The sequence below is a fragment of the Chiloscyllium plagiosum genome, unplaced genomic scaffold (genome assembly GCF_037043375.1).
Source record: "Chiloscyllium plagiosum isolate Xiang-an unplaced genomic scaffold, Cpla_swu_hap1 HiC_scaffold_37, whole genome shotgun sequence".
Taxonomy (NCBI): Eukaryota; Metazoa; Chordata; class Chondrichthyes; order Orectolobiformes; family Hemiscylliidae; genus Chiloscyllium; species Chiloscyllium plagiosum.
Genome location: NW_028270175.1, coordinates 39428403 through 39455013, shown reverse-complemented (window position 1 = coordinate 39455013; position 26611 = coordinate 39428403). Strand labels below are relative to the sequence as shown.

General features: G+C 45.5%; 1 protein-coding gene across 3 annotated transcripts in view; it reads left to right on the top strand.

Annotated features, from left to right (window-relative positions):
* Positions 1-26611, top strand: part of LOC122540197 (endothelin-converting enzyme 1-like) — a 334937-nt gene that overhangs the window by 259596 nt on the left and 48730 nt on the right. For all 3 annotated transcript variants that reach the window (XM_043675566.2, XM_043675567.2, XM_043675564.2), the window contains 5 exons: positions 2036-2182; positions 2896-2961; positions 12458-12646; positions 17896-18038; positions 19535-19649. In XM_043675566.2, coding sequence (XP_043531501.2) covers positions 2036-2182; positions 2896-2961; positions 12458-12646; positions 17896-18038; positions 19535-19649 — 660 coding nt within the window. The remainder of the gene's footprint in view (positions 1-2035; positions 2183-2895; positions 2962-12457; positions 12647-17895; positions 18039-19534; positions 19650-26611) is intronic.

The following is a 26611-nucleotide window of genomic DNA, read 5'->3' as shown; positions in this document are numbered from 1 at the left end:
CACACCACCCCCCCCAACCCTGTGGAGTGAAAATATCATTCAGCCAGCACGGAGGGCCTTGGGATGATGTCTCATCAGAGGATAGCATCTGAGAAAGGACAGCAAAGCCTCACCTCCATGCTGAATGTACTGGGGAAGGTCAGAGCCCGCAGCCTGACACAGCTTGGTGGGACAGCCACTATCTGCTTCTCAAAACACAGAGTCGGCATTGAGAGATTGTATTTTACTCTGATTATATAGAAGATGCTGGCAGACACAGTTCATGTCAGATCATGTATTTTAAAAACCACGATAAACCAGTTAAAGTGTGTCACTGGTGTATGCCTTGATTATAGTGGTGCTTCCTTGTGAAATAACCATGTATCAACACCTGATGTGCTCTGTGTTTATCCTTTCCATCTCCCTCTCTGCTAAAGGAACTCCCCCCTTTTTATTGTCACAGCCAAGAAGAGGCCATCTTTAGAATCTCAATACTTGTAGCTGACCTCGTCAGCCTATTTGAATCTGACAATGCACCACATGCTAACAATCCCTTCCCCCATCAACACTCTGTCCCCAGTACACTCTAGCGACTAGGCTATATAAGTGTAATAACATCGGAGTCCCATCCACCCCCAACCAGAACCAGTCCCTACAAGAAAAAGGTCCCATGTTCACCGTGCAGTGATGGCCATCAATCCTTGACCCAGCAGCTATTCCTGTCTTGCGCGCTCACACTCCTTGATTAGCTACAGTGGGCATCACAACCCATTTTCCAGCCCCAGGCAGGAAGTCTGACTAACTTAGGCCCTGATTTTATAACCACTGGAACCGAATGCAACTGACACCTTGCCAGCAGTTAGAGGGTGGCGGAGAGACAATGGTGGATTGTTTATGTCACCGGGCAACTTGTTGAAGACCCCAGGATAATGCTGTCGTGGAATTTGCGGGAGTATGAAGGTAGTCTCAGTGATAGTGACCGTGAAACAGTCATCCGTTGTCAGGACAAACCAAGCTGGTCCCTAATGTCCTTTAAGGAATTTAAGCTGGCACCTTTAACTGATCTTTAATTACATGTGACACCAAGCTCAAAAAATGTAGTTGCCTCTAAGCTCCTCCCTTTTCAGAAGGTAGCTATTTCCCTCCACAGAAGGGACAATGAGTAGAGGATGCAGGTTTGGGATAATTGGGAAGAAAAAAAAAATTGGAGCTGAGGAGACATTTTTATTTGCAGCAGACGTATGCCATATAGATCTGGAAGGAGGTGCCTGAGTAGAGATTCAACAGCATTTTAAAAAGGAAATGGATGTAAACTTGAGAAGCAGAATTTTACAGGCGTATCAGAGAAAGAGGAGGGGAGTGGGATGAATTGAAATCCTTGCACAGTGCTGGTATGGGCTAGATGGACCAAATAGCCTCCTCCTGTGCCATATGATTTTGGAATGCAAAAAGAGGCATGATTGCAGATAAACAAAGCTGTGACTTTGCAGTTGCTCCCTCCACAATAACTTTACGCTGCGTACAATTCGAGTCACCCTCCTACAGGAAGGATGTTATTAAACTGGACAGGTTTACCAGGATGTTGCCAGGCCTGGAGAGTCTGAGTTATAAGGAGAGGCTAGATAGACTGGGACCTTTTCCCCCTGGAGCATAAGAGGCTGAGGGGTGACCCGATAGAGGTTTATAAAATTATGAGGGACATGGATAGGCTAAATAGCCACGGTCTTTTTCCCAGAAAGGGGGTGTCCAAAACTAGAGGGCACAGGTCTAAGGAGAGAGGGGAAAGACTTAAAAGGGAACAGAGGGGGAAACATTTTCACACAGAGAGTGGCTCGTGTGTGGAATGAGCTGCTGAAGGAAATGGTAGATGTAGGTATAATTTCGACATTTAAAAGGCATTTGGACAGATATATGGAGAGGAAAGGTTAAGAGGAACATGGGCTAAATGCAGGAAAATGGACCTAGTTCAGTTTAAGAAACCTGGTCGGCATGGATGAGCTGGGTCAAAGGGTCTGTTTCCGTGCGGTATGATAATCTCTTTGAATTCCTTTTGCAGCTCGGAGGCTGGAATATCACAAGACCATGGGATAAGGACAACTTTCAGGAAGTGCTTCAGTCTGTAACAGCTCATTACCGGACCTCCCCATTCTTCACCATCTACCTGAGCACAGACTCGAAAAACTCCAACAGTAACGTCATCCAGGCAGGTGGCTGGTTAGACAGCCAGAGCCCTGGCTGATAGGGGCAGGAGGCTCAGGGGTCTAGCACAGTAAATGGGGAGGAGCTAGCTGAGTTAACGTTGGGGAGTGGAGAGAGACTGTGAGCCACAGGCTGGGCTTGTGTCCAGAACAGTGGGTTGCAGCAGCACAATGCTGAGTCCATTGGAGACGCACAGCAAAGGGTTTACCAAATGTGTGAGCCATTGCAACCGCAGTTTAGCCAGTGCTCACTGAACTGTATCGTTGACTCGAGGGGAGGAGGTGGTTCCCTGGTAACGTCACTGGACCCGTAACCCGGAGACCATAAGTTAATGGTCTGGGAACAAAGGGTTCAAATCCTATCATTACAGATGGTGAAACTAGAATTCAGTAAAATATGGAATTAAAAATAACCTTGTGAACACCATCAATTGCTGTTAAAAACCAATCTGGCTCAGTAATGTCCTCTGGGGAGGTAATCAGCTGTCTTTACCTGGTCTGGGCCCACATGTGACTCCAGGTCCACAGCAATATGGTTGACCCTTAATTGCCCTCTGAAAGGATCCATGTCTGAGGCCATATTCAGTGAGAAGCTTGCTGCTTTCAGGAGAGGCATAGCCTTGATGAGGAGGTAATTAAAAAGCTGGAACTTTCCGGAACCTGAGCTCAGTTACGTTTTAGTTCTCTGACCTTCACTTGGTGTTTTCCTGCCCCACAGGTGGACCAATCAGGCCTTGGGTTACCCTCGAGAGATTATTATCTCAATGCAACAGCCAATGACAAGGTAGGTGCACTCCAAGAGGTTGACATCCTGAAAGCATTTGTAAGTGACTCCTCGGGCCTGTGCCAGGGGGGTTTTGGTGGTGGTTTGATGGCGAGGCTGTACAACGATTCTTCACTCACCAATCTTTGGCATCAGAGTATTTTCTACCCCATGAATATTTAGCCCTCACTGTCTGCTGCCATGACCCAGGAATGGTAAAGCCAATTGTAACATACCAATCCAGGGGAGAGGAGCTAATTTAGCATTGGTAGGGGTATTCACCCTCTAGGCCCTCCACAGATAGTTTAGTGCAGCACCTGATACATTTTCCCACTGACTGTCAAAGCACCGAGGGGCAGAAATGTTTCTGAGGACCAGGGTCAAGCCCGTTGTGGTCAAAATAGATTAGATTAGATTAGATTAGATTACAGTGTGGAAACAGGCCCTTCGGCCCAACAAGTCCACACTGCCCCGCCGAAGCGCAACCCACACATACCCCTACATGTACCCCTTACCTAACACTACGGGCAATTTAGCATGGCCAATTCACCTGACCTGCACATCCTTTGGACTGTGGGTGGAAACCGGAGCACCCGGAGGAAACCCACGCAGACACGGGGAGAACGTGCAAACTCCACACAGTCAGTTGCCTGAGGCGGGAAGTAGCTGTGATGTTGCAAACCCCCCCAAGGAAATCTTTCCTTTTGAGGGATATCAAGGAACACTGGCTTCATAGACACAGACTGCTGCGGTTCAATAAGGCAGCTCATCACCACCTTCTCAAGGGCAACCAGAGATGGGTAATAAATGCCAGCTCAGTCAGTGATGCCCACATCCCATCAACAAGTAGAAGAAAAGGCATGCTGTCACATAGTGAGGAGGTGAGAGCCAAGGATTCTACAGCCCCTCAGTAAAAACATGCTCACAGTTTCTGTTTGACTGACAAATGTCCCCACTGCGACCTTAACTAGACCTTTTTTAGTCTAGTTGTTTGGGCACATTTACAGAGTTGGCACTGGTATAGATTGGATTGACTGCATTGAAGATTAAAGAGACCTAGAAGACAGCCAATCACAGACAAAACCTAGTGAAGGTTAGATGTTCAGCCACCTGTTCTGTTTGCATTAGATCAGGGAAGGCAAGCGTGTGTATATATAATATGTACGTGCCCCATCACAGATGTGAAGACTTCTGAGCAAACTGGTCAGTAAAGCTGGTTGGCTCAGATACTCACAGTGAGTTGCTTAATAAAATTAACAGTCCCCATGTCTGTGGACTGAACCTCTGCTGTTTCTTCCATTGCTCTGTTGTGGTAACATTGCATCACTGAGCCATAAACCCTAGAAAACTGCAGGTGCTGGAAATAAGAAATGAAAACAGAAATTGCTGGAGACGCTCAGCAGGTCTGGCAGCATCTGTGGAGAGAAATCAGAGTTAACGTTTTGGGTCCGGTGACCCTTCCTCAGAAATATTTAGCCATAATGAGTGATCCTCAGACAATAAGGATTTTACATGAAGAGGCTTTGAGAATCAAACCTTTGGAAAGGGAGTCTGAGCCAAGAAAGTAATAAATGCTGGAATCATAGATTCCCCACAGTGTGGAAAAAGGCCCTTCAGCCCAGCAAGTCCACACTGACCCTCTGAAGAGTAGCTCAGGAAAACCCATTACCCTACCCTATTACTCTACATTTACCCCTGACTAATGTACCTCACCTACACATCCCTGAACACTATGGGCAATTTAGCATGGCCAATTCACCCAGCCTGCACATCTTTGGATCCTGAGAGGAAACTTACGCAGACACAGGGAGAACCTGCAAACTCCACACAGACAGTCTGCCAAAGCTGGAATCAAACCCAGGTCTCTGGTGCTGTGAGGCAGCAGTGCTAGCCACTGAGTCACCCAATATGCAAGGCATCTTTGTATAATAAGGGGATAATGCATGCAACCGGAGAGTGACATAGATCAGAATCCATAACCACACAGTAACCAGCACATTCATGTATTTGGCTCTGTTAACCTGTTGCTATTTCCGGCTGTCACTACCTTTGTTTTCCTAAGCTCACCGTACTGTTTGACATTGTGCAAAGTAGCTCATTTCACTTCTCTGTACAGTTAATAGCAGCTGCATTTGGGATTGATGTGGGACTACGGTCTGTGCACTAAGATTCATTCGTTAAGGGAAAAGAAATTGCCAGCATACTGAGTGACAAAATAATCAGTCAAAGTAGAGTTTCTCATCGTTAAATTATAATTTTCTCAGCCTGAAGGTAGAATCAGAGGAGAGACCACCCAGTGCTCCAAAAAACACAGTAGGGACCCATTTACCCAGATGTCTCTGTAGCTTCTCCTCTGATTCTGAACCCATTGTAAAATACGTACATCGCTTTTAGCAGGAAAAGGATAGTTCTACACTATCACTAGCAGAGAGAGGCCACTCAGCCCCACACGCCGCCATTCGGGAAGTTCATGGCTGATCTGTTGTGGTTTGAATTCCACATTCCCACCTATCCCACCTTGAACCGCAGCAGTCCCTTTGGTGTCGGGGCACACAGTGTCATTAGCGAGGAGGGGAGTGCCAGGACTTTAACCCAGCGAGAGTGAGGGAACTGTGATATGTCAGAGTGGTGTGTGGTTTTCAGTAGCTTGCGCCTGTGGTGCAGGGAGTGATTGTGAATGTTGGGGGGTTTGGATGCCTGTCGAGCGCACTGGTTGAGCACCTGGATGGTGTTGAGCTTCTTGTTTGCTGTTGGAGCTGCAGAGAGTATTCCATCACACTCCTGACTTGTGCCTTGTAGATAGTGGACAGGCTTTGAAGACTCAGGAGGTGAACCCCTGTCAGTTGAGCTCTGGGTTTCTGAGCTGCTTCGTGATGAATCCCAGACTATGGATGATGAAAGATGTGGCAATAGTCTTGTTGTCATCGGAAGGTCCTTAGATTCTCTCTTATTGGAGGTGGTCATTGTGTGGCATTTGTCTGAACGTGACTTAAGACCTTCACCAAAGCACATAGGGAGCTCCTATTCCATTCAAAATCATGGCGAGAGATCTTGTACATCTAGGGTAAGGTGGCAGGCAGAGCTTTGCCTTGTTTAAAAGTTAGCATTTCCAACAATGCAGCACCCACTTAGCGCTGTCACTCTAGCTCTTGTACTCAAGAATCTAAGGTGTACCCACAACCTACAGGCTCAGAGGATACCGTGCTACTCACTGCACCTTGACTTATTTATTGGCATGTGTATCTTGTGACAAAATTCGTGGAAAGTGTTGCATAGTGTCTCCCCTCTCCGGTCCCCTTCACAGTTCTCCTTGTTAAGTGCTCCATCATGGGCCTGGTGGCCAGGCACGCGTGTCCTTTGCCACGCCACTTGGAAAGGCTGACATTTGGGCGCTATCGGTGATTGCATTGATACTCCCCAACAATTCAGTGCGTCTAGACACGCTCAGGATTTGGAAATAGCTTCAGATTTCCAAAATCTTCAATTCCTTGCAAATCCTTCTGCCCTGCCTCATTACCACCCTCATTGGCCTTTGTTGGTTCGGAGCAGCAGCTGGGAATCTTTGAGGAGAAGCACCTTTTAAAAGGTATTCAATGCTGGTGGTTAGTACACGATTAAACAACTTCACATTTCCCTCCCTCTCACTTCCCTCCATCAAGTGTGTAAGGAGCCCCAAAAAAAAGATTTGAAAGTGAAAAGGCACTGGCTGTGACTCCAGTATGTGTGTATGGACTGGGGCCTGAGGTCAGGAATCTTGGCCACTTCTCCCAACTCACTTCTCTGTCCTACCGCCAGCTTCTTCATACAAAGACTGACAGCAAAATACAGTCAGAAAGAAGTGAAACAGCTCTTCAGCTCACCACTGGAGTTCTCTGTCGGCCAGTTCCACAAATCCAAAATATTTGGTTATTACTTCAATGGAGAAGGTCCCACTTTGAAAATGTGGAGCGGGGTTGATGAAGGAGGGAGGGTGTGAGTATATAGCGCCATGCAGCCTTCTGCAGTCCGGACTGTTCTTTGAATTTGAGCTTTCTTTGTGAGAGTGATTTCAGCCGGCTAGTGACTTAAACCAGATAAAGTAATACTGGTGGTCACCATGCAAGTAGCTCACACCTTCCGACAAGTGGTTTATCATAGAATCCCAACAGTGTGGAAACAGGCCATTCAGCCCAACAGGTCCACACCAACCCTCCAAAGGGTAACTCACTCAGACCCGTACCCCTAACTTATTACCCCTGACCTACAAAGCTTTGAATTGTGGGAGGAAACCCACACAGACACTGGGAGAATGTACAAACTCCACGCAGACAGCCCAGGTCCCTGGCGCTGTGTGGCAGCAGTGCGAGCCACTGTGCCACCCCAACTGAGCCATTGTGCCAAACTGTTAGAATATTGTCCTGGTCTGTTAGTGTCCATTCCACAGTGTTTAGATTAACAGGATATAATATCTATTTATAAGTAATGAGCTATTTTCATTTCAAAGCTTCATTTAATCTAAACTTGTGCTGTGCAGTTTTTGAAGGTTATTGTGAACTATAATGGCTGTTAAACAGCAGAATCCAGACAAACTAAATGAGTTGGAGTTTTATTCCAACTCCAACACACTGATTACCTATTTCCCCAGTTCATACACCCATTCAAGTTCTCACCCTACTATATTATAAACAAAGCACTGCAGATGCTGGAAGTCAGAAACAAAAACAGAAACTGCTGGAAAAACTCAGCAAGTCTGGCAACATGTGTGGAGAGAAAACTGAGTCAATGTTTTGGGCCCGATGATGAATGAAGAGTCACTGGACTCAAATCATTAACTCTGCTTTCTCGCCACATATGCCGCCAGACCTGCGGAGCTTCTCCAGCAATCTCTGTTTTTGTCTTACCCAATTATCCCTCACATAACAGACAACACTACTTCCCTAGTTCCATTTGGTCTCAGAAATAACTGCCAGACCCTACTACTCAATAATAACAATTGCTAACGCTGGAATTAAATTTGTTTAAATTTGTTATCCCACCAATAAATAATAAGGTTTGACAGGTTGTTCAACTTGAGTAGGAGCCAAAAATCAGAGTTGGACGCTGGGAGACCCCCTGTCAGTGATACCAAAAGGCAATGAAGGCAGAGCTCCTGCCCCACCGAACTCATCTCTGCATACCTCGACACTGTCCTGTGCCCCTTAGTCCATGAACTCCCCACCTACGTTCAGGACACCACCCACGCCCTCCACCTCCTACATGATGTTCGCTTCCCCGGCCCCCAACGCCTTATCTTCACGATGGACATCCAGTCCCTATACACCTCCATCCCCCATCACGAAGGCCTCAAAGCCCTCTGCTTCTTTCTCTCCCGCCGACCCAACCAGTACCCTTCCACTGACACCCTCCTTCAACTGACTGAACTGTTCCTCACTCTTAACAACTTCTCCTTCCAATCCTCCCACTTCCTTTAAACCAAAGGAGTAGCCATAGACACCCACATGGGCCCCAGCTGTGCCTGCCTGTTCGGATATGTGGAACAGTCCATCTTCCGCAGCTACACTGGCACTACCCCCCACCTTTTCCTCCGCTACATCGATGATTGTATTGGCGCTACCTCGTGCTCCCACGACGAGGTTGAACAGTTCATCCACCTTCCATCCCGACCTCAAATTTACCTGGACCGTTTCAGACTCCTCCCTACCCTTCCTAGACCTCTCCATTTCTATCTCGGGCGACCAACTCAACACAGACATTTACTACAAACCGACTGACTCCCACAGCTACCTAGGTTACACCTCCTCCCACCCTGCCCCCTGTAAAAACGCCATCCCATATTCCCAATTCCTTCGTCTCCGCCGCATCTGCTCCCAGGGGGACCAGTTCCAAATCCGTACAACCCAGATGGCCGCCTCCTTCAAAGACCCCAATTTCCCCTCCGACATGGTCGACGATGCTCTCCACCGCGTCTCTTCCACTTCCTGCACCTCCGTCCTTGAACCCCGCCCCTCAAATTGCCACCAGGACAGAACCCCATTGGTCCTCACCTTCCACCACACCAACCTCCGGATACATCGTAGCATCCTCCGTCATTTCCGCCACCTCCAAACAGACCCCACCACCAGGGATATATTTCCCTCCCCACCCCTATCAGCGTTCCGGAGAGACCACTCCCTCCGCGACTCCCTCGTCAGGTCCACACCCCCCACCAACCCAACGTCCACTCCCGGCACCTTCCCCTGCAACCGCCAAGAAATGCAAAACTTGCGCCCACACCTCCCCCCTCACTTCCCTCCAAGGCCCCAAAGGATCCTTCCATATCCATCGCAAATTCACCTGCACCTCCACACACATCATTTACTGTATCTGCTGCACCCGATGTGGTCTCCTCTACATTGGGGAGATAGGCTGCCTACTTGCGGAACGTTTCATGGAACACCTCTGGGACACCCGCACCAACCAACCCAACCGCCCCGCGGTTGAACACTTTAACTCCCCCTCCCACTCCACCAAGGACATGTAGGTCCTTGGCCTCCTCCATCGCCAGACCCTGACCATATGACACCTGGAGGAAGAGCGCCTCATCTTCCACCTAGGAACCCTCCAACCACACAGGATGAATGCAGATTTCTCCAGCTTCCTCATTTCCCCTCCCCCCACCTTATCTCAGTCCCAACCCCGGATTCAGCACCACCCTCTTGACCTGCAATCTTCTTCCCGACTTCTCCACCCCTACCCCCTCTCCAGCCTATCACCCTCACCCTCACCTCCTTCCACCTATCGTATTCCCAGCGCCCCTCCCCCAAAGTCCCTCCTCCACTACCCTTTATCTCAGCCCGCTTGGCACACCAGCCTCATTCCTGAAGAAGGGCTTATGCCCGAAACGTCGATTCTCCTGCTCCTCGGATGCTGCCTGGCCTGCTGTGTTTTTCCAGCACCACATTTTTCAACTCTGGTCTCCAGCATCTGCAGTCCTCACTTTCTCCTCATATCCCTCTAAACCCTTCCCGTTATGTACCCATCCGGATGCCTCTTAAACATTGCAGTTGCAGCAGCCTCGTTTTCATTTGGACCGCAACACTATAGTGCGCATTGTATTTTAGAAAAAGTGGCTAGCTGACGTCCTGTGGCATTGCTCATGGATGAGATGGTGTTGAGATGAGGATGAGATGGACAAAGGAGGTACGGGTATATAGTTAGGCTGTCCGTATGTGACAGGACGCGTCTGGCTTGTTTTGGCTTGGCAGTAATCCTTCTCATCAACTCACAGGAACTTTAAAGACAAGCTGCAGTTAGAATGAGAAACGATGCCACTTCAGAAATAAACATTGCAATGTACTCGGTCCATTTACTTCCGCAGTCAGCAACTCCTTTACAATCAAGTTGACAGTTACTTCAATCCAGTACACCCTGGTTACTTGTTAAAAAAGTTTTTAAGCATGCTAATTCAAATTTGTTTGAATTTGTAGTTTGTTAAAATTGTCAAATAGTTTTAAATTCTCAGCAAGGTGCATGGTGCCAATTAATGCCAACAGCTGGTTGGCATGGCAGGAGGCACAAGTAAGTGTTGAGTACAAAATAACTTGGCAGTAAAATGGCAAATATTTCCATTTTCTTCAAGGATTATGTTGACGTTATTTATAATTATATGCAGTATTGTAGTTACCTTCCCATTTTGTTAACTAAATATCTCCAAAAATTAAAGATGAATCTAAAATCTGGTGTCATGAGAGCTGATGGTTTTTATCTAAGGGCGGTCAAAGATCAGTTCTGCTACTAAATCCTAGAATTCCCACAGTGCAGAAGCAGGCCATTCATCCCATCGAATCCAAACCAACATTCCAAAGAGTATCCCACCCAATCACTGTATCCCTGCATTTCCCATGGCTAATCCACCTACCCTGCTCATCTTTTGACTGTGGGGGGAAACCCATGCAGACACTGGGAGAATGTGCAAACTCCACACAGACAAGGCTGGAATTGAACCTGGTTCCCTGGTGCTGTGAGACAGCTGTGCTAACCACTGAGTCATTGTGCTGCCCTCAGAAAGGCTTTACTATCTCCTTATGGCTGGGACCATGATCATTAACCCAGCTTGATATCAGGGCAAACATTTGAGAGTGTTTGAGCAGGAGATCCCCTGAGACTCAGTAGTTTTTCTTTAATCGCATCATGAGATGTGAACAAGGCCCCCATTTGTTGCCCATCTTCCACTGCAGTGAAAATTGAGTAGCTTTGCTGGACTACTTCAGAGGGCAGTTAGAGAGAAGCAGATTGCTGTGGGTTGGAGTCACATTTAGGAGAAAGTGAGGACTGCAGATGGTGGGGATCAAAGTCACAAAGTGTGGTACTGGAAAAGCACAGCAGGTCAGGCAGCATCCGAGGAGCAGGAGAGTCGACGTTTCAAGCATAAGCCCTTCATCAGGAATGACATTTTGCCTTTTTGCCTCTGGAGTCACATTTGGAGCAAACAAGGTGAGGGTAGCAGATTTCCATCCTTGAAGGGCATTAGTGAATCAGGTGGCTCTTCGGACAATTCTTGATAGTTTCGTGGTCACCATCACTGAGACTAGCTTAATATTCCAGCATTACTCATTAAATTTAAATTCCCCTGGGTGCCATTTCCCCGGATCATTAGGCTGCCTCTCTGGATTTGTACTTCAGTGACATTACCACTTTGTCGCTGTACTCCCATTAGATGCAGATTTGGGGGTCACTGCTTGGGCCTTCTGAGGGAGCATTGCCCGCAGTGCTAAGAGACTCTGAGGCCCCCAGCCCACCTGGTCAGAGATGACATGCATCTCTGAAAGTGCTGCAAGGTACAGAAGTTGAAGGGACACTGGCTATAGTGACAGCGGTAATGTCACTGGACTGGTGACCTTGGCAGAATGGTTCCAATCCCAGCGTGGAAACAGGTTGTTGTAAAAACACACCTAATGTCCTATAGACAAGGTTATTTGCCAACCTTACCCACTCTAGCCTACATGGGATTCCAGAGACTCAGCAATGCCCTCTGAAATGGCTGAGCAAGCCACTCAGTTAAGGGCATTAGAAGTGGGCAATAAATGTTGGTCTTGCCAACAACAACCAAATCTCATGACAGAACAAGTCAAAACAAGACTCCAGCAACAATAACTCCTTGTCAGAAGCATCATGTTGTCAGGGCCACCAACGTGAGAGGTCAAACAGGTCACATGCTGAAAACCAGGACACAAAGTTCACAGGGTATAAAAGTGACTCTTGAAGAAACTGCTCACTGGGAACCCAGCTATCAATGCTTTATAGATTGTTACAAGGAAGCTGTGATCACCATAGCAATGTCATGCCAGGAAATTCTGTGTTAAATCTTCAAGCCTTGTTTATGATTACCTAAAACTCTAATACAGACCAGTTACCCCAGAATTTAAAAAATAAAACTCAACAGCTTTTGAAAACAAAGCTGAAATTAACCAGTTTGATCAACCTTAGATTTGCATTGTATTTGACGGTGTGATCTTGTAATTGTGCTGTTAACCTCGCTGTGTTCCTGCCTTTCACCCAGATTCTCACGGCCTACTTGACTTACATGGTGGAGCTGGGAGTGCTCCTGGGTGGTGAGGAGATCTCCACGCGGGCACAGATGCAGCAGGTGCTGGACTTTGAGGCTGCCCTTGCCAACATCACTGTCCCCCAGGAAAACCGGCGAGATGAAGAGCTCATCTACAACAAGATGAGTGTGCGGAACCTGCAGGTAAACAGTGTGTGGCTGGGAAGAGGGTCAGGATCCAGGTTAACCTCTGGAACTTTATCATGGTCCAATGGGGTAGAGTGTTTTAAATCAAGTAGGCAGAAGTGGGTACTGCAGAATGCTGGAGTTTACAGTCAAGATTAGAGTGGTGCTGGAAAAGCACAGCAGGTCAGGCAGCATCCGAGGAGCAGGAAAATTGACGTTTCGGACAAAAGCCCTAAGGCTCTGGCCTGAACCGTTGATTTTCCTGCTCCTTGGATGCTGCCTGACCTGCTGTGCTTCTCCAGCATCACTCTAACCTTGTCATAAACTGAGGCCTGCTCTTCCTAGACCTTAACATTGTTCTTTAAGGTACACACAGTGGCCCAACTTAGCTGACTTTCAGACCAAGTTTTTGTACTAAGTAAATAGACTATAGCTACGAGTACAGGTCGTTCAGCTATAGTACACGTTTCATTGATGCAAATTCACTGATTCATGATTGACAAATTGGGGACAATGTTTCGAAAGCAGGAACATTTAAAATGTGTGTTGGCTGTAACGCAATTACATCGCCAACACTTTAAGCGATTTTTCTATAATGCAGGGTTGCACAAGAACGCAACCATCATGTTATAGCAGAACTACCTGGAACCAGATATAAACCATTGGCACATAACATTACTGACAACAGCTTTAATCCCCTTATAAACTGCTCCCCACCCCCTTACTTATATTTAGACACACACTCACTCACACTCACTCACTCACTCACTCACTCACTCTAACAAATAGGGAAAATAAATTATTGGTAGAAAAAAAATCTGGAAAGTCCGTTCTGTGATCTTCCTGATCCCGATGCTGAGATGATCAATCTGCAGCTAGCCAGATCCTTGGTGTTCAGTTCTCCTTCTCTTTCTGTCTCTCTGCAACTTCCACTGGTTTGTAAGAAGTACAGAGCAACACATTCACTCTAAAAATGTCTCCAATTTATCAATTCAAATGGTACAGAAAGTGCAGGAAGGATAACTGGTTTTCTTCAAATTCAAGCTGGCTTTTTATTTTGAGCAGAGAACAGATACCTTCTGCTGGAGAGAGCAACTGCACACTCTTGCGTGTCTTTTTCACTCTCTGTCTGTGTCTCTGCAATTTGCCCAGTTCCAACCTGCTCAGTTAGCTGGGAACCAGTCACCTTCACTTGTAAGCAACTCCTCAGCTTGTGATCGTCTACAGATTGCAGGAACCCATAGCCACAGAAAACAGAGTTTACAATAGATCCTGTGCTTGCTGGGTAATTGTTCAGCCATCTTTGTAAAATCCTTCTTTCAAAAGCACAGGTTTGGGAAACGGCAGGAAAATGGCATCAAGTCATGGCGCTGATTTTGAGGGTTGGTGCAGACGCAATGGGCTGAGTGACTTTCTCTATGCCGTACCTCTTTAGTGAGTAAAGAAGTCTTGTTTCACTTATATAGAAAAGTGGTGAGACTGCACCTATACATTTCTGGTCCCCTTACCAATGAATAGACAGGCATGCCATTGAGGGACTGCAGCAGATGTTCAGCAGACTGATTGCCGACATAAAGTTTGCACATTCTCCGTGTCTGCGCGGGTTTCCTCAGGGTGCTCCAGTTTGCTCCCACAGTCCAAAGATGTGCAGGTCAGGTGAACTGGCTGTGCTAAATTGCCCAAAGTGTTAGGTGCATTAGTCAGAGGGAACTGGGTCTGGGTGGGTTACTCTTCGGAGGGTCGGTATGGACTGGTTGAGCCAAAGGGCCTGTTTCCACATAGGGAATCTAATCTAATCATAATCATAACAAGATTGCTCTATGAAAAAATTTTGAGGAGACTAGACCATTATTCTCTAAAGTTTAGGAAAATCTCATTGTGGATCCTTGATATGTGGATGTAGGGCTGGGGAAGATTACAGAGATAAAAATCCTTGATAAGTATTGTCCTTGTCAGGCAGGGAGGAAGTGGTCGAGCGAAGGAGTTGTGGTTTACTAAAGAAGTTGAATCTCTTGTCAAGAGGAAGAAGGAGGCCTATGTAAAGATGAGATGTGAAGGCTCAGTTAGGGCGCTTGAGAGTTACATGTTAGCCAGGGAAGACCTAAAGAGAGAGCTAAGGTGAGCCAAGAGGGGACATGAGAAGTCTTTGGTAGATAGGATCAAGGAAAACCTTAAAGCTTTCCATAGGTCTGTCAGAAATAAAAGAATGACTAGAGTAAGATTAGGGCCAGTCAAGGACAGTAGTGGGAAGTTGTGCGAGGAGTCCAAGGAGTAGGAGAGGCACGAAATGAATATTTTTCGTCAGTATTCACATTGTAAAAAGACATTGTTGTTGAGGAGAATACTGAAATACACGCAATTAGACTAGATGGGATTGAGGTTCACAAGGAGGAGGTGTTAGCAATCCTGGAAAGTGTGAAAAATAATAAGTCCCCTGGGCCTAGAGTTCTCTGGTCAGCTAGGGGGGAGATTTGGCTTTGATCTTTATGTTGTCATTGTCTACAGGAATAGTACCAGAAGACTGGAGGATAGCAAATGTTGTCCCCTTGTTCACGAAGGGAAGTAGAGACAACCCTGGTAATTGTAGACCAGTGAGCCTTACTTCGGTTGTGGGTAAAGTGTTAAAAAGGATTATAAGAGATCGGATTTATATTCATCTAGAAAGGAATAATTTGATTAGGGATAGTCAACACGGTTTTGTGAAGGGTAGGTCATGCCTCACAAACATTGCTGTGTTCTTTGAGAAGGTGACCACATAGGTGGATGAGGATAAAGTGGCTGATGCGATGTATATGGATTTCAGTAAAGTGTTTGATAAAAAGGTTCCCCACAGTAGGTTATTGCAGAAAATATGGAGGCATGGGATTGAGGGTGATGTAGTGGTTTGGATCAAAATTGGCTAGCTGAAAGAAGTCAGAGGGTGTGGTTGATGGGAAATGTTCATCCTGGAGTTCAGTTACTAATGGTGTACCAGAAGAATCTGTTTTGGGACCACTGCTGTTTGTCATTTTTATAAATGATCTGGATGAGGGCGTAGAACAATGGGTTAATAAATTTGTGGATGACACTAAGGTTGGTAGAGTTGTAGATAGTGCTGAAGGGTGTTGCAGGTTACTAAGGGACATAAATCAGCTGCAGAGCTGGGCTAAGAGGTGGCAAATGGCATTTAATGTGAAAAGTGTGAGGTGATTCACTTTGGAAGGACCAACAGGAACAAAGAGTACTGGGCTAATGGTAAGATTCTTGGTAGTGTGGATGAGCAGAGAGATCTCGGTGTCCATGTACATAGATCCCTGAAAGTTGTCACCCAGGTTGATAGGGTTGTTAAGAAGGCATACAGTGTGTTAGCTTATATTGAGATTGAGTTTCAGAGCCATGAGGTCATGCTGCAGCTGTATAAAACTCTGGTGTGGCTGTACTTGGAGTACGGTATACAGTTCTGGTCACCGCATTATAGGAAGTTTGTGGAAGCATTGGAAAGGGTGCAGAGGAGATTTACCAAAATATTGCCTGGTCTGGAGGGAAGGTCTTACGAAGAAAGGCTGAGGGACCAGAGGCTGTTTTTGTTAGAGAGAAGAACTTTGAGAGGTGACTTAATAGAGGCATACAAGATGATCAGAGGATTAGATAGGGTGAACAGTGAGAGCCTTTTTCCTGGGATGGTGATGGCTAGCACGAGGGGACATAGCTTTAAATTGTGGAGTGATAGTTATAGGACAGATGTCAGAGGTAGTTTCTTCAGAGACTGCCTGCAACAGTCGTAGACTCATCAATTTTAAGGGCATTTGAATGGTCATTGGATAAACATATGGATGATAATGGAATAGTATAGGTTAGTTGGACTTCAGATGCGTTTCACAGGTCGGCGCAATATCGAGGGCCGAAGGGCCTGTGCTGTGCTGTAATGTTCTAGGTTCTACGTTCTAGGTTCTACGTTCTATGGACCTTCTGTACTAGAGGCAGGGTCACTACCACTGCACCGCATGACCTTTCTTGCATCAGAGCAATTTATTAACAGTGAATATCTACACGTTTGGGGTAGATGTGCATAATAAAATCTTAAAGTATACACAACAGATTCCTTTGTATTTTGGAACTTGTAATTGCACAGACTTTCAGCTTCTTGTTAGTGGTGGGGGCTTGAAGTATCTTGAGCAGCGGGTTCAGCTGGAGTATTAGCCATGGCCATGACATGACCTTGCTGTAGTGAGGTTATGTAAAGGGATTCACAATGTCGTTCCTCTGAACTGAGCCGTCTCCATTTGCCAAAGGGTCAAAAAACTGACAAACTACAGTTTTATCCAATAGAAATCATTGACCAGCTAAAGGTTTAACAGTTTAGAATTTAGAATTAGAATTGGGATTTTATTAAAGTACAGGAGTATAGTGAAAAGTGTACAATGGTGCCGGCATGCCATCTTAATGCAACGTACCGAGTTACAAATCATAGTTACGAAAATAGATTAGATACAAAAATAGAGAAATAAAAAAAATGCTAACGTTTGACCCACATGTTCTCATTGTAAGTGGAAAGCTCCGTATGGTCAATACATGAAAATGTGCTTCGCATTTCCATTGACTTCACAAACAGACCCCACAATAATTCAGTGTGTCCAGTGATCAAAGAACATATTCTGATCTTCCCCTTCCCATTTTACCAGCAGATGCACAAAATGGTTCAAGCTCACAACAGTATCCATGAATCCATTTATTTAAGTCAAAAGAAATTCAATTAGCCACATGCAGCTAGCATTTGATTACAATGATCGAGTCTGCACACAGTCAGTGTTAGAGATATGACAAACAAGGAAATTTTCAGCTGCTTAATTCCATCTCGTCTTTCAATCCTCCTGGATCCTATTGAAAAAATAACAAAAATATTCTGAAAAACAATAAAACCCAGATGATGCTTCTTCTTGAGCTATAGTCTGACCCTCTCGAAGTGAAAGGGACAAATATTTTCCCTCCCCCAACCTCCATATCCAACCACTTCCACACAGTCTCAACTGGAACGTGCCACCAGGTGAAGTTTAGAAAGAATTTGCTTCTGAAATAGCTACTGAGTGGAGAGTTTAATTCCTTTGGGTTTTGAATCGTCCTTTAGCACAACTCACTTACTAACTGATAAATATTAGTGTCCTGCTCATTCATGGTGCCGTTTCTGATTTCAGAGTCCAATGTTTACACTACTTACTCAGTCTAGAACATTTTTGTCTTCTCCCTGTGCCCTACTTTCCTGTAGTAAGATTCTCTTTGCTTTTTTCCAGGCGTTAGCTCCTGTTATTGATTGGCTGCCATTGCTTTCTGCCATCTTCTATCCAGTCGAGTTGAATGACTCTGAGCCTGTGGTTGTATACGCAAAGGAATATCTACAGAAGGTCTCTGACCTTATAAACTCCACCGATAAATGGTCAGAATCCATCTCTTGTTGTCTTTCTGTCATTTTGTTATCTCGTGACGGGTATGTCATAGAAAGTTGACACTGACATTAGATCTCGCTCTTTGTGCCCTGCCTGAGAGATACCCATTTCGGGTCAACTTAAAGGGACCAGACCATCACAAAGGGGCAAATCAAGCCTTTATATTGTTTGCAACTGGGCTTGCACTAACAAAGACCCACAAACCTCGAGAATTTCCATCTCAAAAATTGTGAAAGTAGCACATTTATAAAGCATCTGTCAAGTCCTCTAGGAAAGTCTCGTATAACTTCACCAACTGTGAATTACCTCAAAGTGAGGCAAAGGTGGCCACCATTTTGTCTCATTCAGGCTCCCATCAGCAGCACCTGGACTTAAGGTTTCTAAGGAGCGATTATCAAATTAGACCTCTATTCTGTAGCATTTAGGAGGTTAAGGGGTGATCTGATTGAAGTCTTCAAGACATGGAAAGAAAACCACAGGGGAGATAAAGATAAACTATTTCCACTGGTTGGGGATTCTAAGGGGCATAGTCTGAGAATTAGGGCCAGAGTGTTCAGGAGAGATGTCAGGAAGCACTTCTATACACAAAAGATGGTGGAGATTTAGAGCTCTCTTCCACAAACAGCAGTGGATGCTGAATCAGTTGTTGACTGTAAATCCAAAAGAGTGAAATTTTTCCGAAGCTGAATTATATAGGGGATTAGGTCAAAGACAGATATGTGGAGTTAGGCTGCAGATCAGCCATGATCTTCTTGAATGTTGGAACAGGCTTAAGGGGCTGAATGGCCTATTCCTGTTCCTATGTAGGAGTGAGGGTATACCAATGGAGGTACTGGTTAAAGCACTCGCCCACCAGAATCAGTGTTGCCCTGGCATCTAGAACCTCCACTTGTACCATTGCCTCTCAGTTTAATGTCAGATCCAAAGGGGACTGTCTCTTATGATGCAGCACACTGCTTACACAGAGAGAGAGGGCAGGCTGGCATTGTCGAGTCACCCTGGTGTTCTGTAGCTGAACCTTTACCCCCATACCATGCTCCCTACCCAACCCCTCCCAAAAACTCCAGCCTGCCAATGGAGGCCACCTCCTAGTATAAAAAACCCACTCCCACAAACTCCTCTTCTAGGCATCAGCAGGTCAGCTGGACAATGTCAGTTCACTACCTTCACCTGGCCCTTGAGAAGCTTGGTTGGCCATTAAACCTGCAGGAGGAATGGGACCTGCTCCAGGATGGTGATTGGAGGATGGGACAGAGCTTGGGAGCTGCATGCAGATCTATCTGCAACCATTCTGGTGGCTGCCAACCTGCATTCTGATGCCACTGGGAGATTGATGCCCACCATGATGTTGGCATGTCCTCCCCTGTGTCACCCTGACCACCAATCAACCGAGTAGCCCTTTTACTGTGCTCCCAGCTGCGCCTTGCTCCGATCTCAGTTTGTGTCATTGAAGCACTGAAGGTGTTTCTTATGTTGCTGCTTCCAGCATTCTCAACAACTACATGATATGGAACGTTGTGAAGAAAACTGCCTACAATCTGGATCATCGCTTCCAGGAAGCTGAGGAGAAACTCATAATGGCCATGTCGGGAATGAAAAAGGTGAGTGAAAGACTTTCAAAGTCCCTCGGTCAGTGAGATGGTGAGCAGACCTACCTTCCGTCAGATTTAGAAGAATGAGAGCTGACCTCTTGTAATTCCTGAAATTCTCACAGGACTTGATAGAGGGTAGGTGCTGGGAAGGATATATCCCACCGGGCTGAGATGGGGGCCACAGTCTCAGGATAAGGGGGCAGCCATTTTGAGCTGAGATGAGGAGAACTTCACACAAAATGGTTGTAAACTCCTTATCCCAGGGGATTATGGATGCTGGAGAGTTTTCAAGATGGGAATCATTTTCTCATCCTGGGGATGTGGGCATCATCGGCAAGACCAATGCCTAATGTCCATCCCTAACTGCCCTGGATTCACTTTTTTCAGGTAATGAAAATTGATAGATATGTGCATATTGCTGCGGGATGGATTGAGGGAAAAGCAAACTTTTCCAGTACTTTTGTTTAATGCAAATCATAGACAGAACACAGCGTAATGTCTTACAAATGGCTGTCCAGTAATAATCGCATAAGTGACTGTTTAAAATTGTAATGAATAGATCCGAGTCATTCCACATTTGGTTCAATCCAGGAGACATTTGGATCCATTCCTGTTTATCTTTACGTCCTTATGGATGAACTGAGTCAATGAAGCTCAATGAGAGGACCTTGATCCTGATAGTTTGACATTCACCTTGAGCTGTGGGGTTTGAGCAGTGATAGTTCAAAAGAAGCTTCCGAGTTTGATCACACATTTTATACCCAGTTTAGGCATAAAAACATTAGTGGCAGCAAGCAACCATCTAACTAGAAACTTGCAGAGGTTTGTTAGGCAGGCAGCTATCTAAAAGGCAGCTGGTTGTAAACTCCTGAAGACCTTCACTACTCTGTCCAGTACAAGCATCAAGGCTTTCCCAGTACTGTCCCATGTTAGTTTGAAGTCTGTTTCATAAAATCTTATCAACCCTACTTAAGCTGCATGCTTTATTCAAACAGAATGCTAGTTATATCTTGCTATGAAAGTGATGTAAGGGAATGAAGCCACAGCAATTTCTGTGATTATCTTTTATTTAATGTGCATAGGAAGTGTCGAAATTCTTATTTTTGACTCCCTACATGAATCTTCAACATTAACATAAAAAGAGTGATGGAAAATTAACAGATTCTTGAATATTGGACAATGAGCCTTTGTACTGGTGAAGGACAGAGTAGTGAGGACCTTGAGATGTCTAAAAGCAGTCTGTTCCTGATGAAGGGCTTTTGCCGGAAACGTCGATTTCGCTGCTCATCGGATGCTGCTTGAATTGCTGTGCTCTTCCAGCACCACTGATCCAGAATCTGGTTTCCAGCATCTGCAGTCATTGTTTTTACCTCGGTGTTTTAGATAGTTGCCTGACCAACAACTTTCTGGAAGTTTCAACTCAGGTGGTTTGTTTGCTGCTGCTGATATTTCCAATAGATTTAGGGACCTTGTTACCAAGCAGTGAAAGAATTCCCACAGACGTGTTAGGACCTACCAGAGCCATGCTCCATTCTCCACTTGCTCTCTGAGCGAACAGCAGGTGCAGATCGGGGTTGAGGTGGGGGGTCCCTTAATCGAGTGCAGGGTAAAACCCTGCTGCCAGGGCTCAAAAGGGGGCACCAGCCAGAAGAGGGCAGGGATAAGAGGAGGAAGGGTTTGGGAAAGGGTAAGGAGGGTTACAAAAAGTCTGGGGGTGGGCGAGGGATGCTGCAAATGTTGTGGAGGGAGGGTTGGAGCAATGAGAACAGTTTTAAACCTGTCAGAAAATATAGTTACTCTGCTAACTGGGATCCAAGATATTTAATTCCTTGAAAATGGAATCTCTAGTTTAGGACTGCATAAATTCAGGAATCACTATACTTGGATGTAGTGAGTCTAACTATAATGAATGCCTTGTCAATTCTTAAATTCAAATCTGAGTGTGAGATCTGAGATGTAGTAAATATAGTTGTAACTGTCTTGTTAAATTATCCCAGCTTGTGGTGCCAATACATGAGCAGTGACTGTTCTGGTGTGTGGAAGGCGTTTTTAGTGTTATGGATTTTCATATGTAGACATGCATCAGATATTTTAGAAAAAGACTCCTGTTAATTTAGGTCTGTTATCTGGTACCAATTTAAAAACTATGGTGTCTAGGATTTACTGCCTTCCTTGTGTTATGACTTTAAGATTATAGGAGAGCAGATGATTATTGAGGGGGCTGCGAAATGATTCTAATCCTTGTGTGTGACTCCAAATATGTGTCAATATAAATACAAAAGACGTCACTACATGACCTCATCACTGTGAGAATGAAAAAGTAGCCCCCAAAATTTAAAAAGTAGCCCTCAACAAAATCTCAAACTAGCCGTCAATAAAGACAAACTATGTTCACCCCTGATCTTGTCTCTCTCTCTCTCTCTCAGTCAAAAGCTCTGGGTTCAAGTCCCCTTCCATGACTTGATGCCTGAGAAAGGTGTATTCAGATTACAGCCAAACAGGAAGATTATCAATCCTTCGTACACACAACACAGGCAGCACGTTTAAGAGTGGGAGAGATTCCTGCTCGCCCGTGTGGAAGGAGTATTGCAGTCTCAACCATTACTATCCATAGCTTGAATATATAACAGTGCAAGTTGCCACTGCACCTATGTGTCACACCACCACATGGAGTCAACATATGGAAACAGGGCATACACCAATTTCTTCAGAAATTCATTCAGGTGTCACTGTCTGGTGTTGCTCATCCCAAGAGGCCCCTGAGAATGTGGTAGTTAGCTGTGTATTTTAACCGCTGCGGTCCTGGGGCTGTAGGTACCATGCTGTTAGGAAGTTCCAGGATTTTGACCTGGCAACACTGAAGGAAGAGTGATATATTTCCAAGTCAGGATGGTGAGTAGTTTGGAGGGGAACCTGCAGGGGATGGTGTTCCCATGCATCTGCTGCCCTTGTCCTTCTAGATAGAAAAGGGCTGTGAGTTTGGAAGGTGCTTTTGGAGGAATGTTAATGAGTGACTGCACAGAAGATAACTTCAGTGAAAGCTTTATTTCATTTAGCCCCACTCCATGCAATTCACCCCAGTGGTTACTAGCTCCCTGTATTGATCATGTTTTCTAATCCAATATCCATTAATTTGTCCCTAACATCTTATCTCATTCCATGAGGCTCAGGAATTAGAGTCATGGAGTTATGCAGCACGGAAATAACCATCCCAAACTAAACTCATCCCACCTGACTGTGTTTAGCACATATCCTTCCAAATCTTTCCTATTCATGAAATTATCCAAATGTCTTTTAAACACTGTAGCTGTACCCGCATCTACCACTTGCTCTGGCAGTTCATTCCACACATAAACCACTCTCTATGTAAAACATTGCCCCTCATGTCCTTTTTAGATCAACTCCTCTCACCTTAAAGATATGCCTCCCAACTTTTGAACTCCCTCACCCTAGGGAAAATAACCTTGCTGTTCACCCTACCTGTGCCCCTCATGATTTTTTAAACCTCTACAATAGCTCACTCTCATTCTTCCAGGTGCAACTCCTGCAGCGGCCACTGGTTCTGGTGGTGCTGCTGAGCTGCCAGTCCTCTGGTTGGATGCTGTTGGGAGCAAGGGGCTGGCCTTAATAGGAATGGCCATTGTTAATGGGCTGCCACTGATCGGATGTGGTGTGAGTTCCGGGATTTAGGTTTGAGAAGCTGGCATTGTGGTTCTGTCACGTGGCAATGCTCTATGGGCATGGTTCAAATCCCACTACAGCTGCTGATGGAATTTGAATACAATGAAGACTTGGTGATGGCAACCGTGGCGACTATTATGGTCGTAAAATCCCATTGGGTTTGGTTCACTAATCAGGAAGAAAATCTGCCATCCTTGTCCATGTGACTGCAGACCCACAGACTCTGAAATTGAACAGCAGTTCAAGGGCAATTGGGGATGGTAGCCAGCCATACCCATATCCCAGGAAGAGCAAAAGTCCCACTGGCGATCAGAGCAAGGTTGGTCCATCCCCATATCTCAAACCTTTTCACAGGGGCTCCCAAAACCAGCACTTAATTATCAGCTCAAATTTCAGATGTAAGACTTTTCAAATTCAGATTTGTTCCTTGTATGTTCAGCAGGTGAGGGGTTAATGCAGCCTGCCTGCACAGTTGCAATAAGCAATTAAAAATAATTTGCAGGCCGTATCAGAGGGTTAATTGCAGAGAGCACGACTCAGCCTTAACTTGAAAGCGAGAATGAAATAACATGCGGTAATTATTTGGAGGAGAAGTCTGAAATCACAGGAACCAGCCTCTCCTACTATCAGATCCTGCTGACGTGATGACCTCTGCCCTGTGAATTAAAGACACATGGATAACGCTTCTGTAACAACACAGGGTCAGGAAGCTGAGGCAGCCTGACATGTGGTATTCACTTTGTGTCCATGCTCATAAATAATCATTCAATCCTGCCTGTCACCAGCCAACACCACTTCATAAAAATCTGATCAAATGAATATATAGCTTTTACAAAATAAAAACCAGATTACTGAGTTTCAGCAAGACATTCAAGTCTTTAGATGCTTTGGCTTCTCTGGTGATATGCGTGCAGCGTTTTGATTCCAGCTCCTGCAATCCTTGCCAACATTAGAATGGTCGGAGGGAGTGGCTGAGCAAAGACAGTCGAATCATTGTGAAAGACGCACTATTTATCCTGTCAGGCTCTGCACCGTTTGAATGGTTCAGGCTCTTTCATCTCCCTTACTCGATTACAAGCCCCGATTATCCAGATTCCAGTGTCGTACCCAGTGATCTCCCTCAGGCCAGCAGTTGCAACTTGGTTGATTTGTGCAAAATGAAAGTAATTGTTCCAAATCCGAAAAATAGAGTGGGAATCTCTCCATGATTCCGAACAACATCTGGTGAGACCACATCTGGAACACTGTGTACAAGGTCTGGACCTCATCTTAAAAAGAAAGACCTAACTGTGTTAGAAATAATTAAAAGAAGGTTCACTGGACTGATTCCTGGGGTGAAGCGTCTACTGTTTGTGGTATAGTCGTAGAGATATACAGCATGGAAACAAACCCTTCAGTCCAACATGTCCATGCCGACCAGATGTCCCAACCCAATCTAGTCCCACCTACCAGCACCCGGCCCATACTGAAAGAGACTTGGCCTGTATCCATTGCAGTTCAGAAGAAGTGATCTTATTAAATCAGATAAAATCCTAAGGGAACTGGACCTGATTGATGTTGGGAGGATGTTCCTCTTGTAGACTAGAACTAGGGGATTGGTTTTAGAAGAAGAGGTCATGCCTTTTAGAGAGGAGGAAAAGATTTTTTTCTTGAGTCTGTAGCATTCTCTATGCCAGAAACTTGGTGGTACAGGACACTGCACAAGGTTATCTCAGATTACAAAGGCATCTTGATCAATTGGGCCAATGGACCAAGGAGTGACAGATAGATAAATACGATGTGTTCCATTTTGGCAAAATGAACAAGGGCAGGACTAATGCAGTTAATAGGGTGGTGTTGTCAAACAGAGACACCAAGGGGTTCAGGTACATAGTTTCTTGAAAGTTGCATCACAAGTAGTTAAGAAACCATTTAGCATGCTCGGCGTCATTGCCCCAACTTCATTGAGTATAGGAGTTAGGACGTCATGTTGCAGTGGTACAGGATGTTGGTGAGGCCACTTTTGGAGTACTGTGTACAGCTCTGGCCCTGCTGTAAGAAAGATATTATTAAATTGGAGAGGGGTTCAAAAACATTGACCAGGATGTTGCTGGGAATGGAGGGTTTGAGTTATAAGGATTGGCTGGGACTTTTTCACTAGAGTGTAGGAGGTTGAGGGGTGACCTAATAGAGGTTTATAAAATCATGAGGGGCATAGGTAAAGTGAATAGCAAAGGTCTTTTCTCTAGGGTAGGGAAGTTTAAAACTAGGGAGTATATTTTTAAGGTGAGGGGAGAAAGGTTTTAAAGGGACCTGAGGGGCAACTTTTTCCACGCAGAGGGTGGTTTGTACGTGGAATGAACTGCCAGAGGAAGTGGTAGATTTAGGTACAGTGACACATTTGGACAGGTACATGAATAGGAAACGTTTAGAGGGATGTGGGTCGAACACAGGCGGGTGGGACTAGTTCAGTTTGGCAGACTAACTCGGTTGGACGAGTTGGTCTGAAGTCTGTATTCTATGACTCTGAGAGATCTGGGTGATTGATTGTCTTCAAGGTTGAGTGAGACAGCTTTTTGGGAGACAAGGGAGTCCGGGATTATGGGGAACAAACAGAAATGAGACTGCAGCAAGATCAGTCATGGCCAATCCACCTAGCCTGCACATCTCTAGACACTGTGGGCAATTTAGCATGGCCAATCCAACTTTGGGAGGAAACCCACCCCGACACAGGGAGAAGATGGAAACTCCCAGAGAAAGTTGCCCGAGGGTGGAGTTGAACCCGGTGGAGCTGTGAGGTAGCAGTGCTAGCCACTGAGCCACCGTGCTGCCCAGCATAATGCCAGCCTCTTGATAAATTCTTAAAGTCGTTGTCAAATTCAAACTCAGTGTTTCACTAGGGTCAATAGCGAGCCCAGCACATGATGGGTCTGCACTGTGTGAATGGAACCAATTGCCAGCAGTTTCCTTGGATATGACAAGCAGGCCACACTGACCACAACTGAGGTGGGCATTATTTAGCTTCTTTGCCCTTTGAGAGAAAGGAATTTGCGTTTCCAACACAAGAGACAAGCACCGCCATTAGATATGGTTGCCAGGATCTATCTGCATCATGACCTAGTGCTAGCTTTTGACGGTAATTGAAACCTCTCCAAATAAGGTATGTATGATTTAGCCCATAAGGAATAGGAACAGGAGTAGGCCATTCGGCCCCTCGAGCCTGCTCCACCATTCAATGGCTGATCCGACATTCCTCATGCCTGCATTCCTGCCCATAACCCTCGATTCCCTGACTGATCAAGACTCTGTCT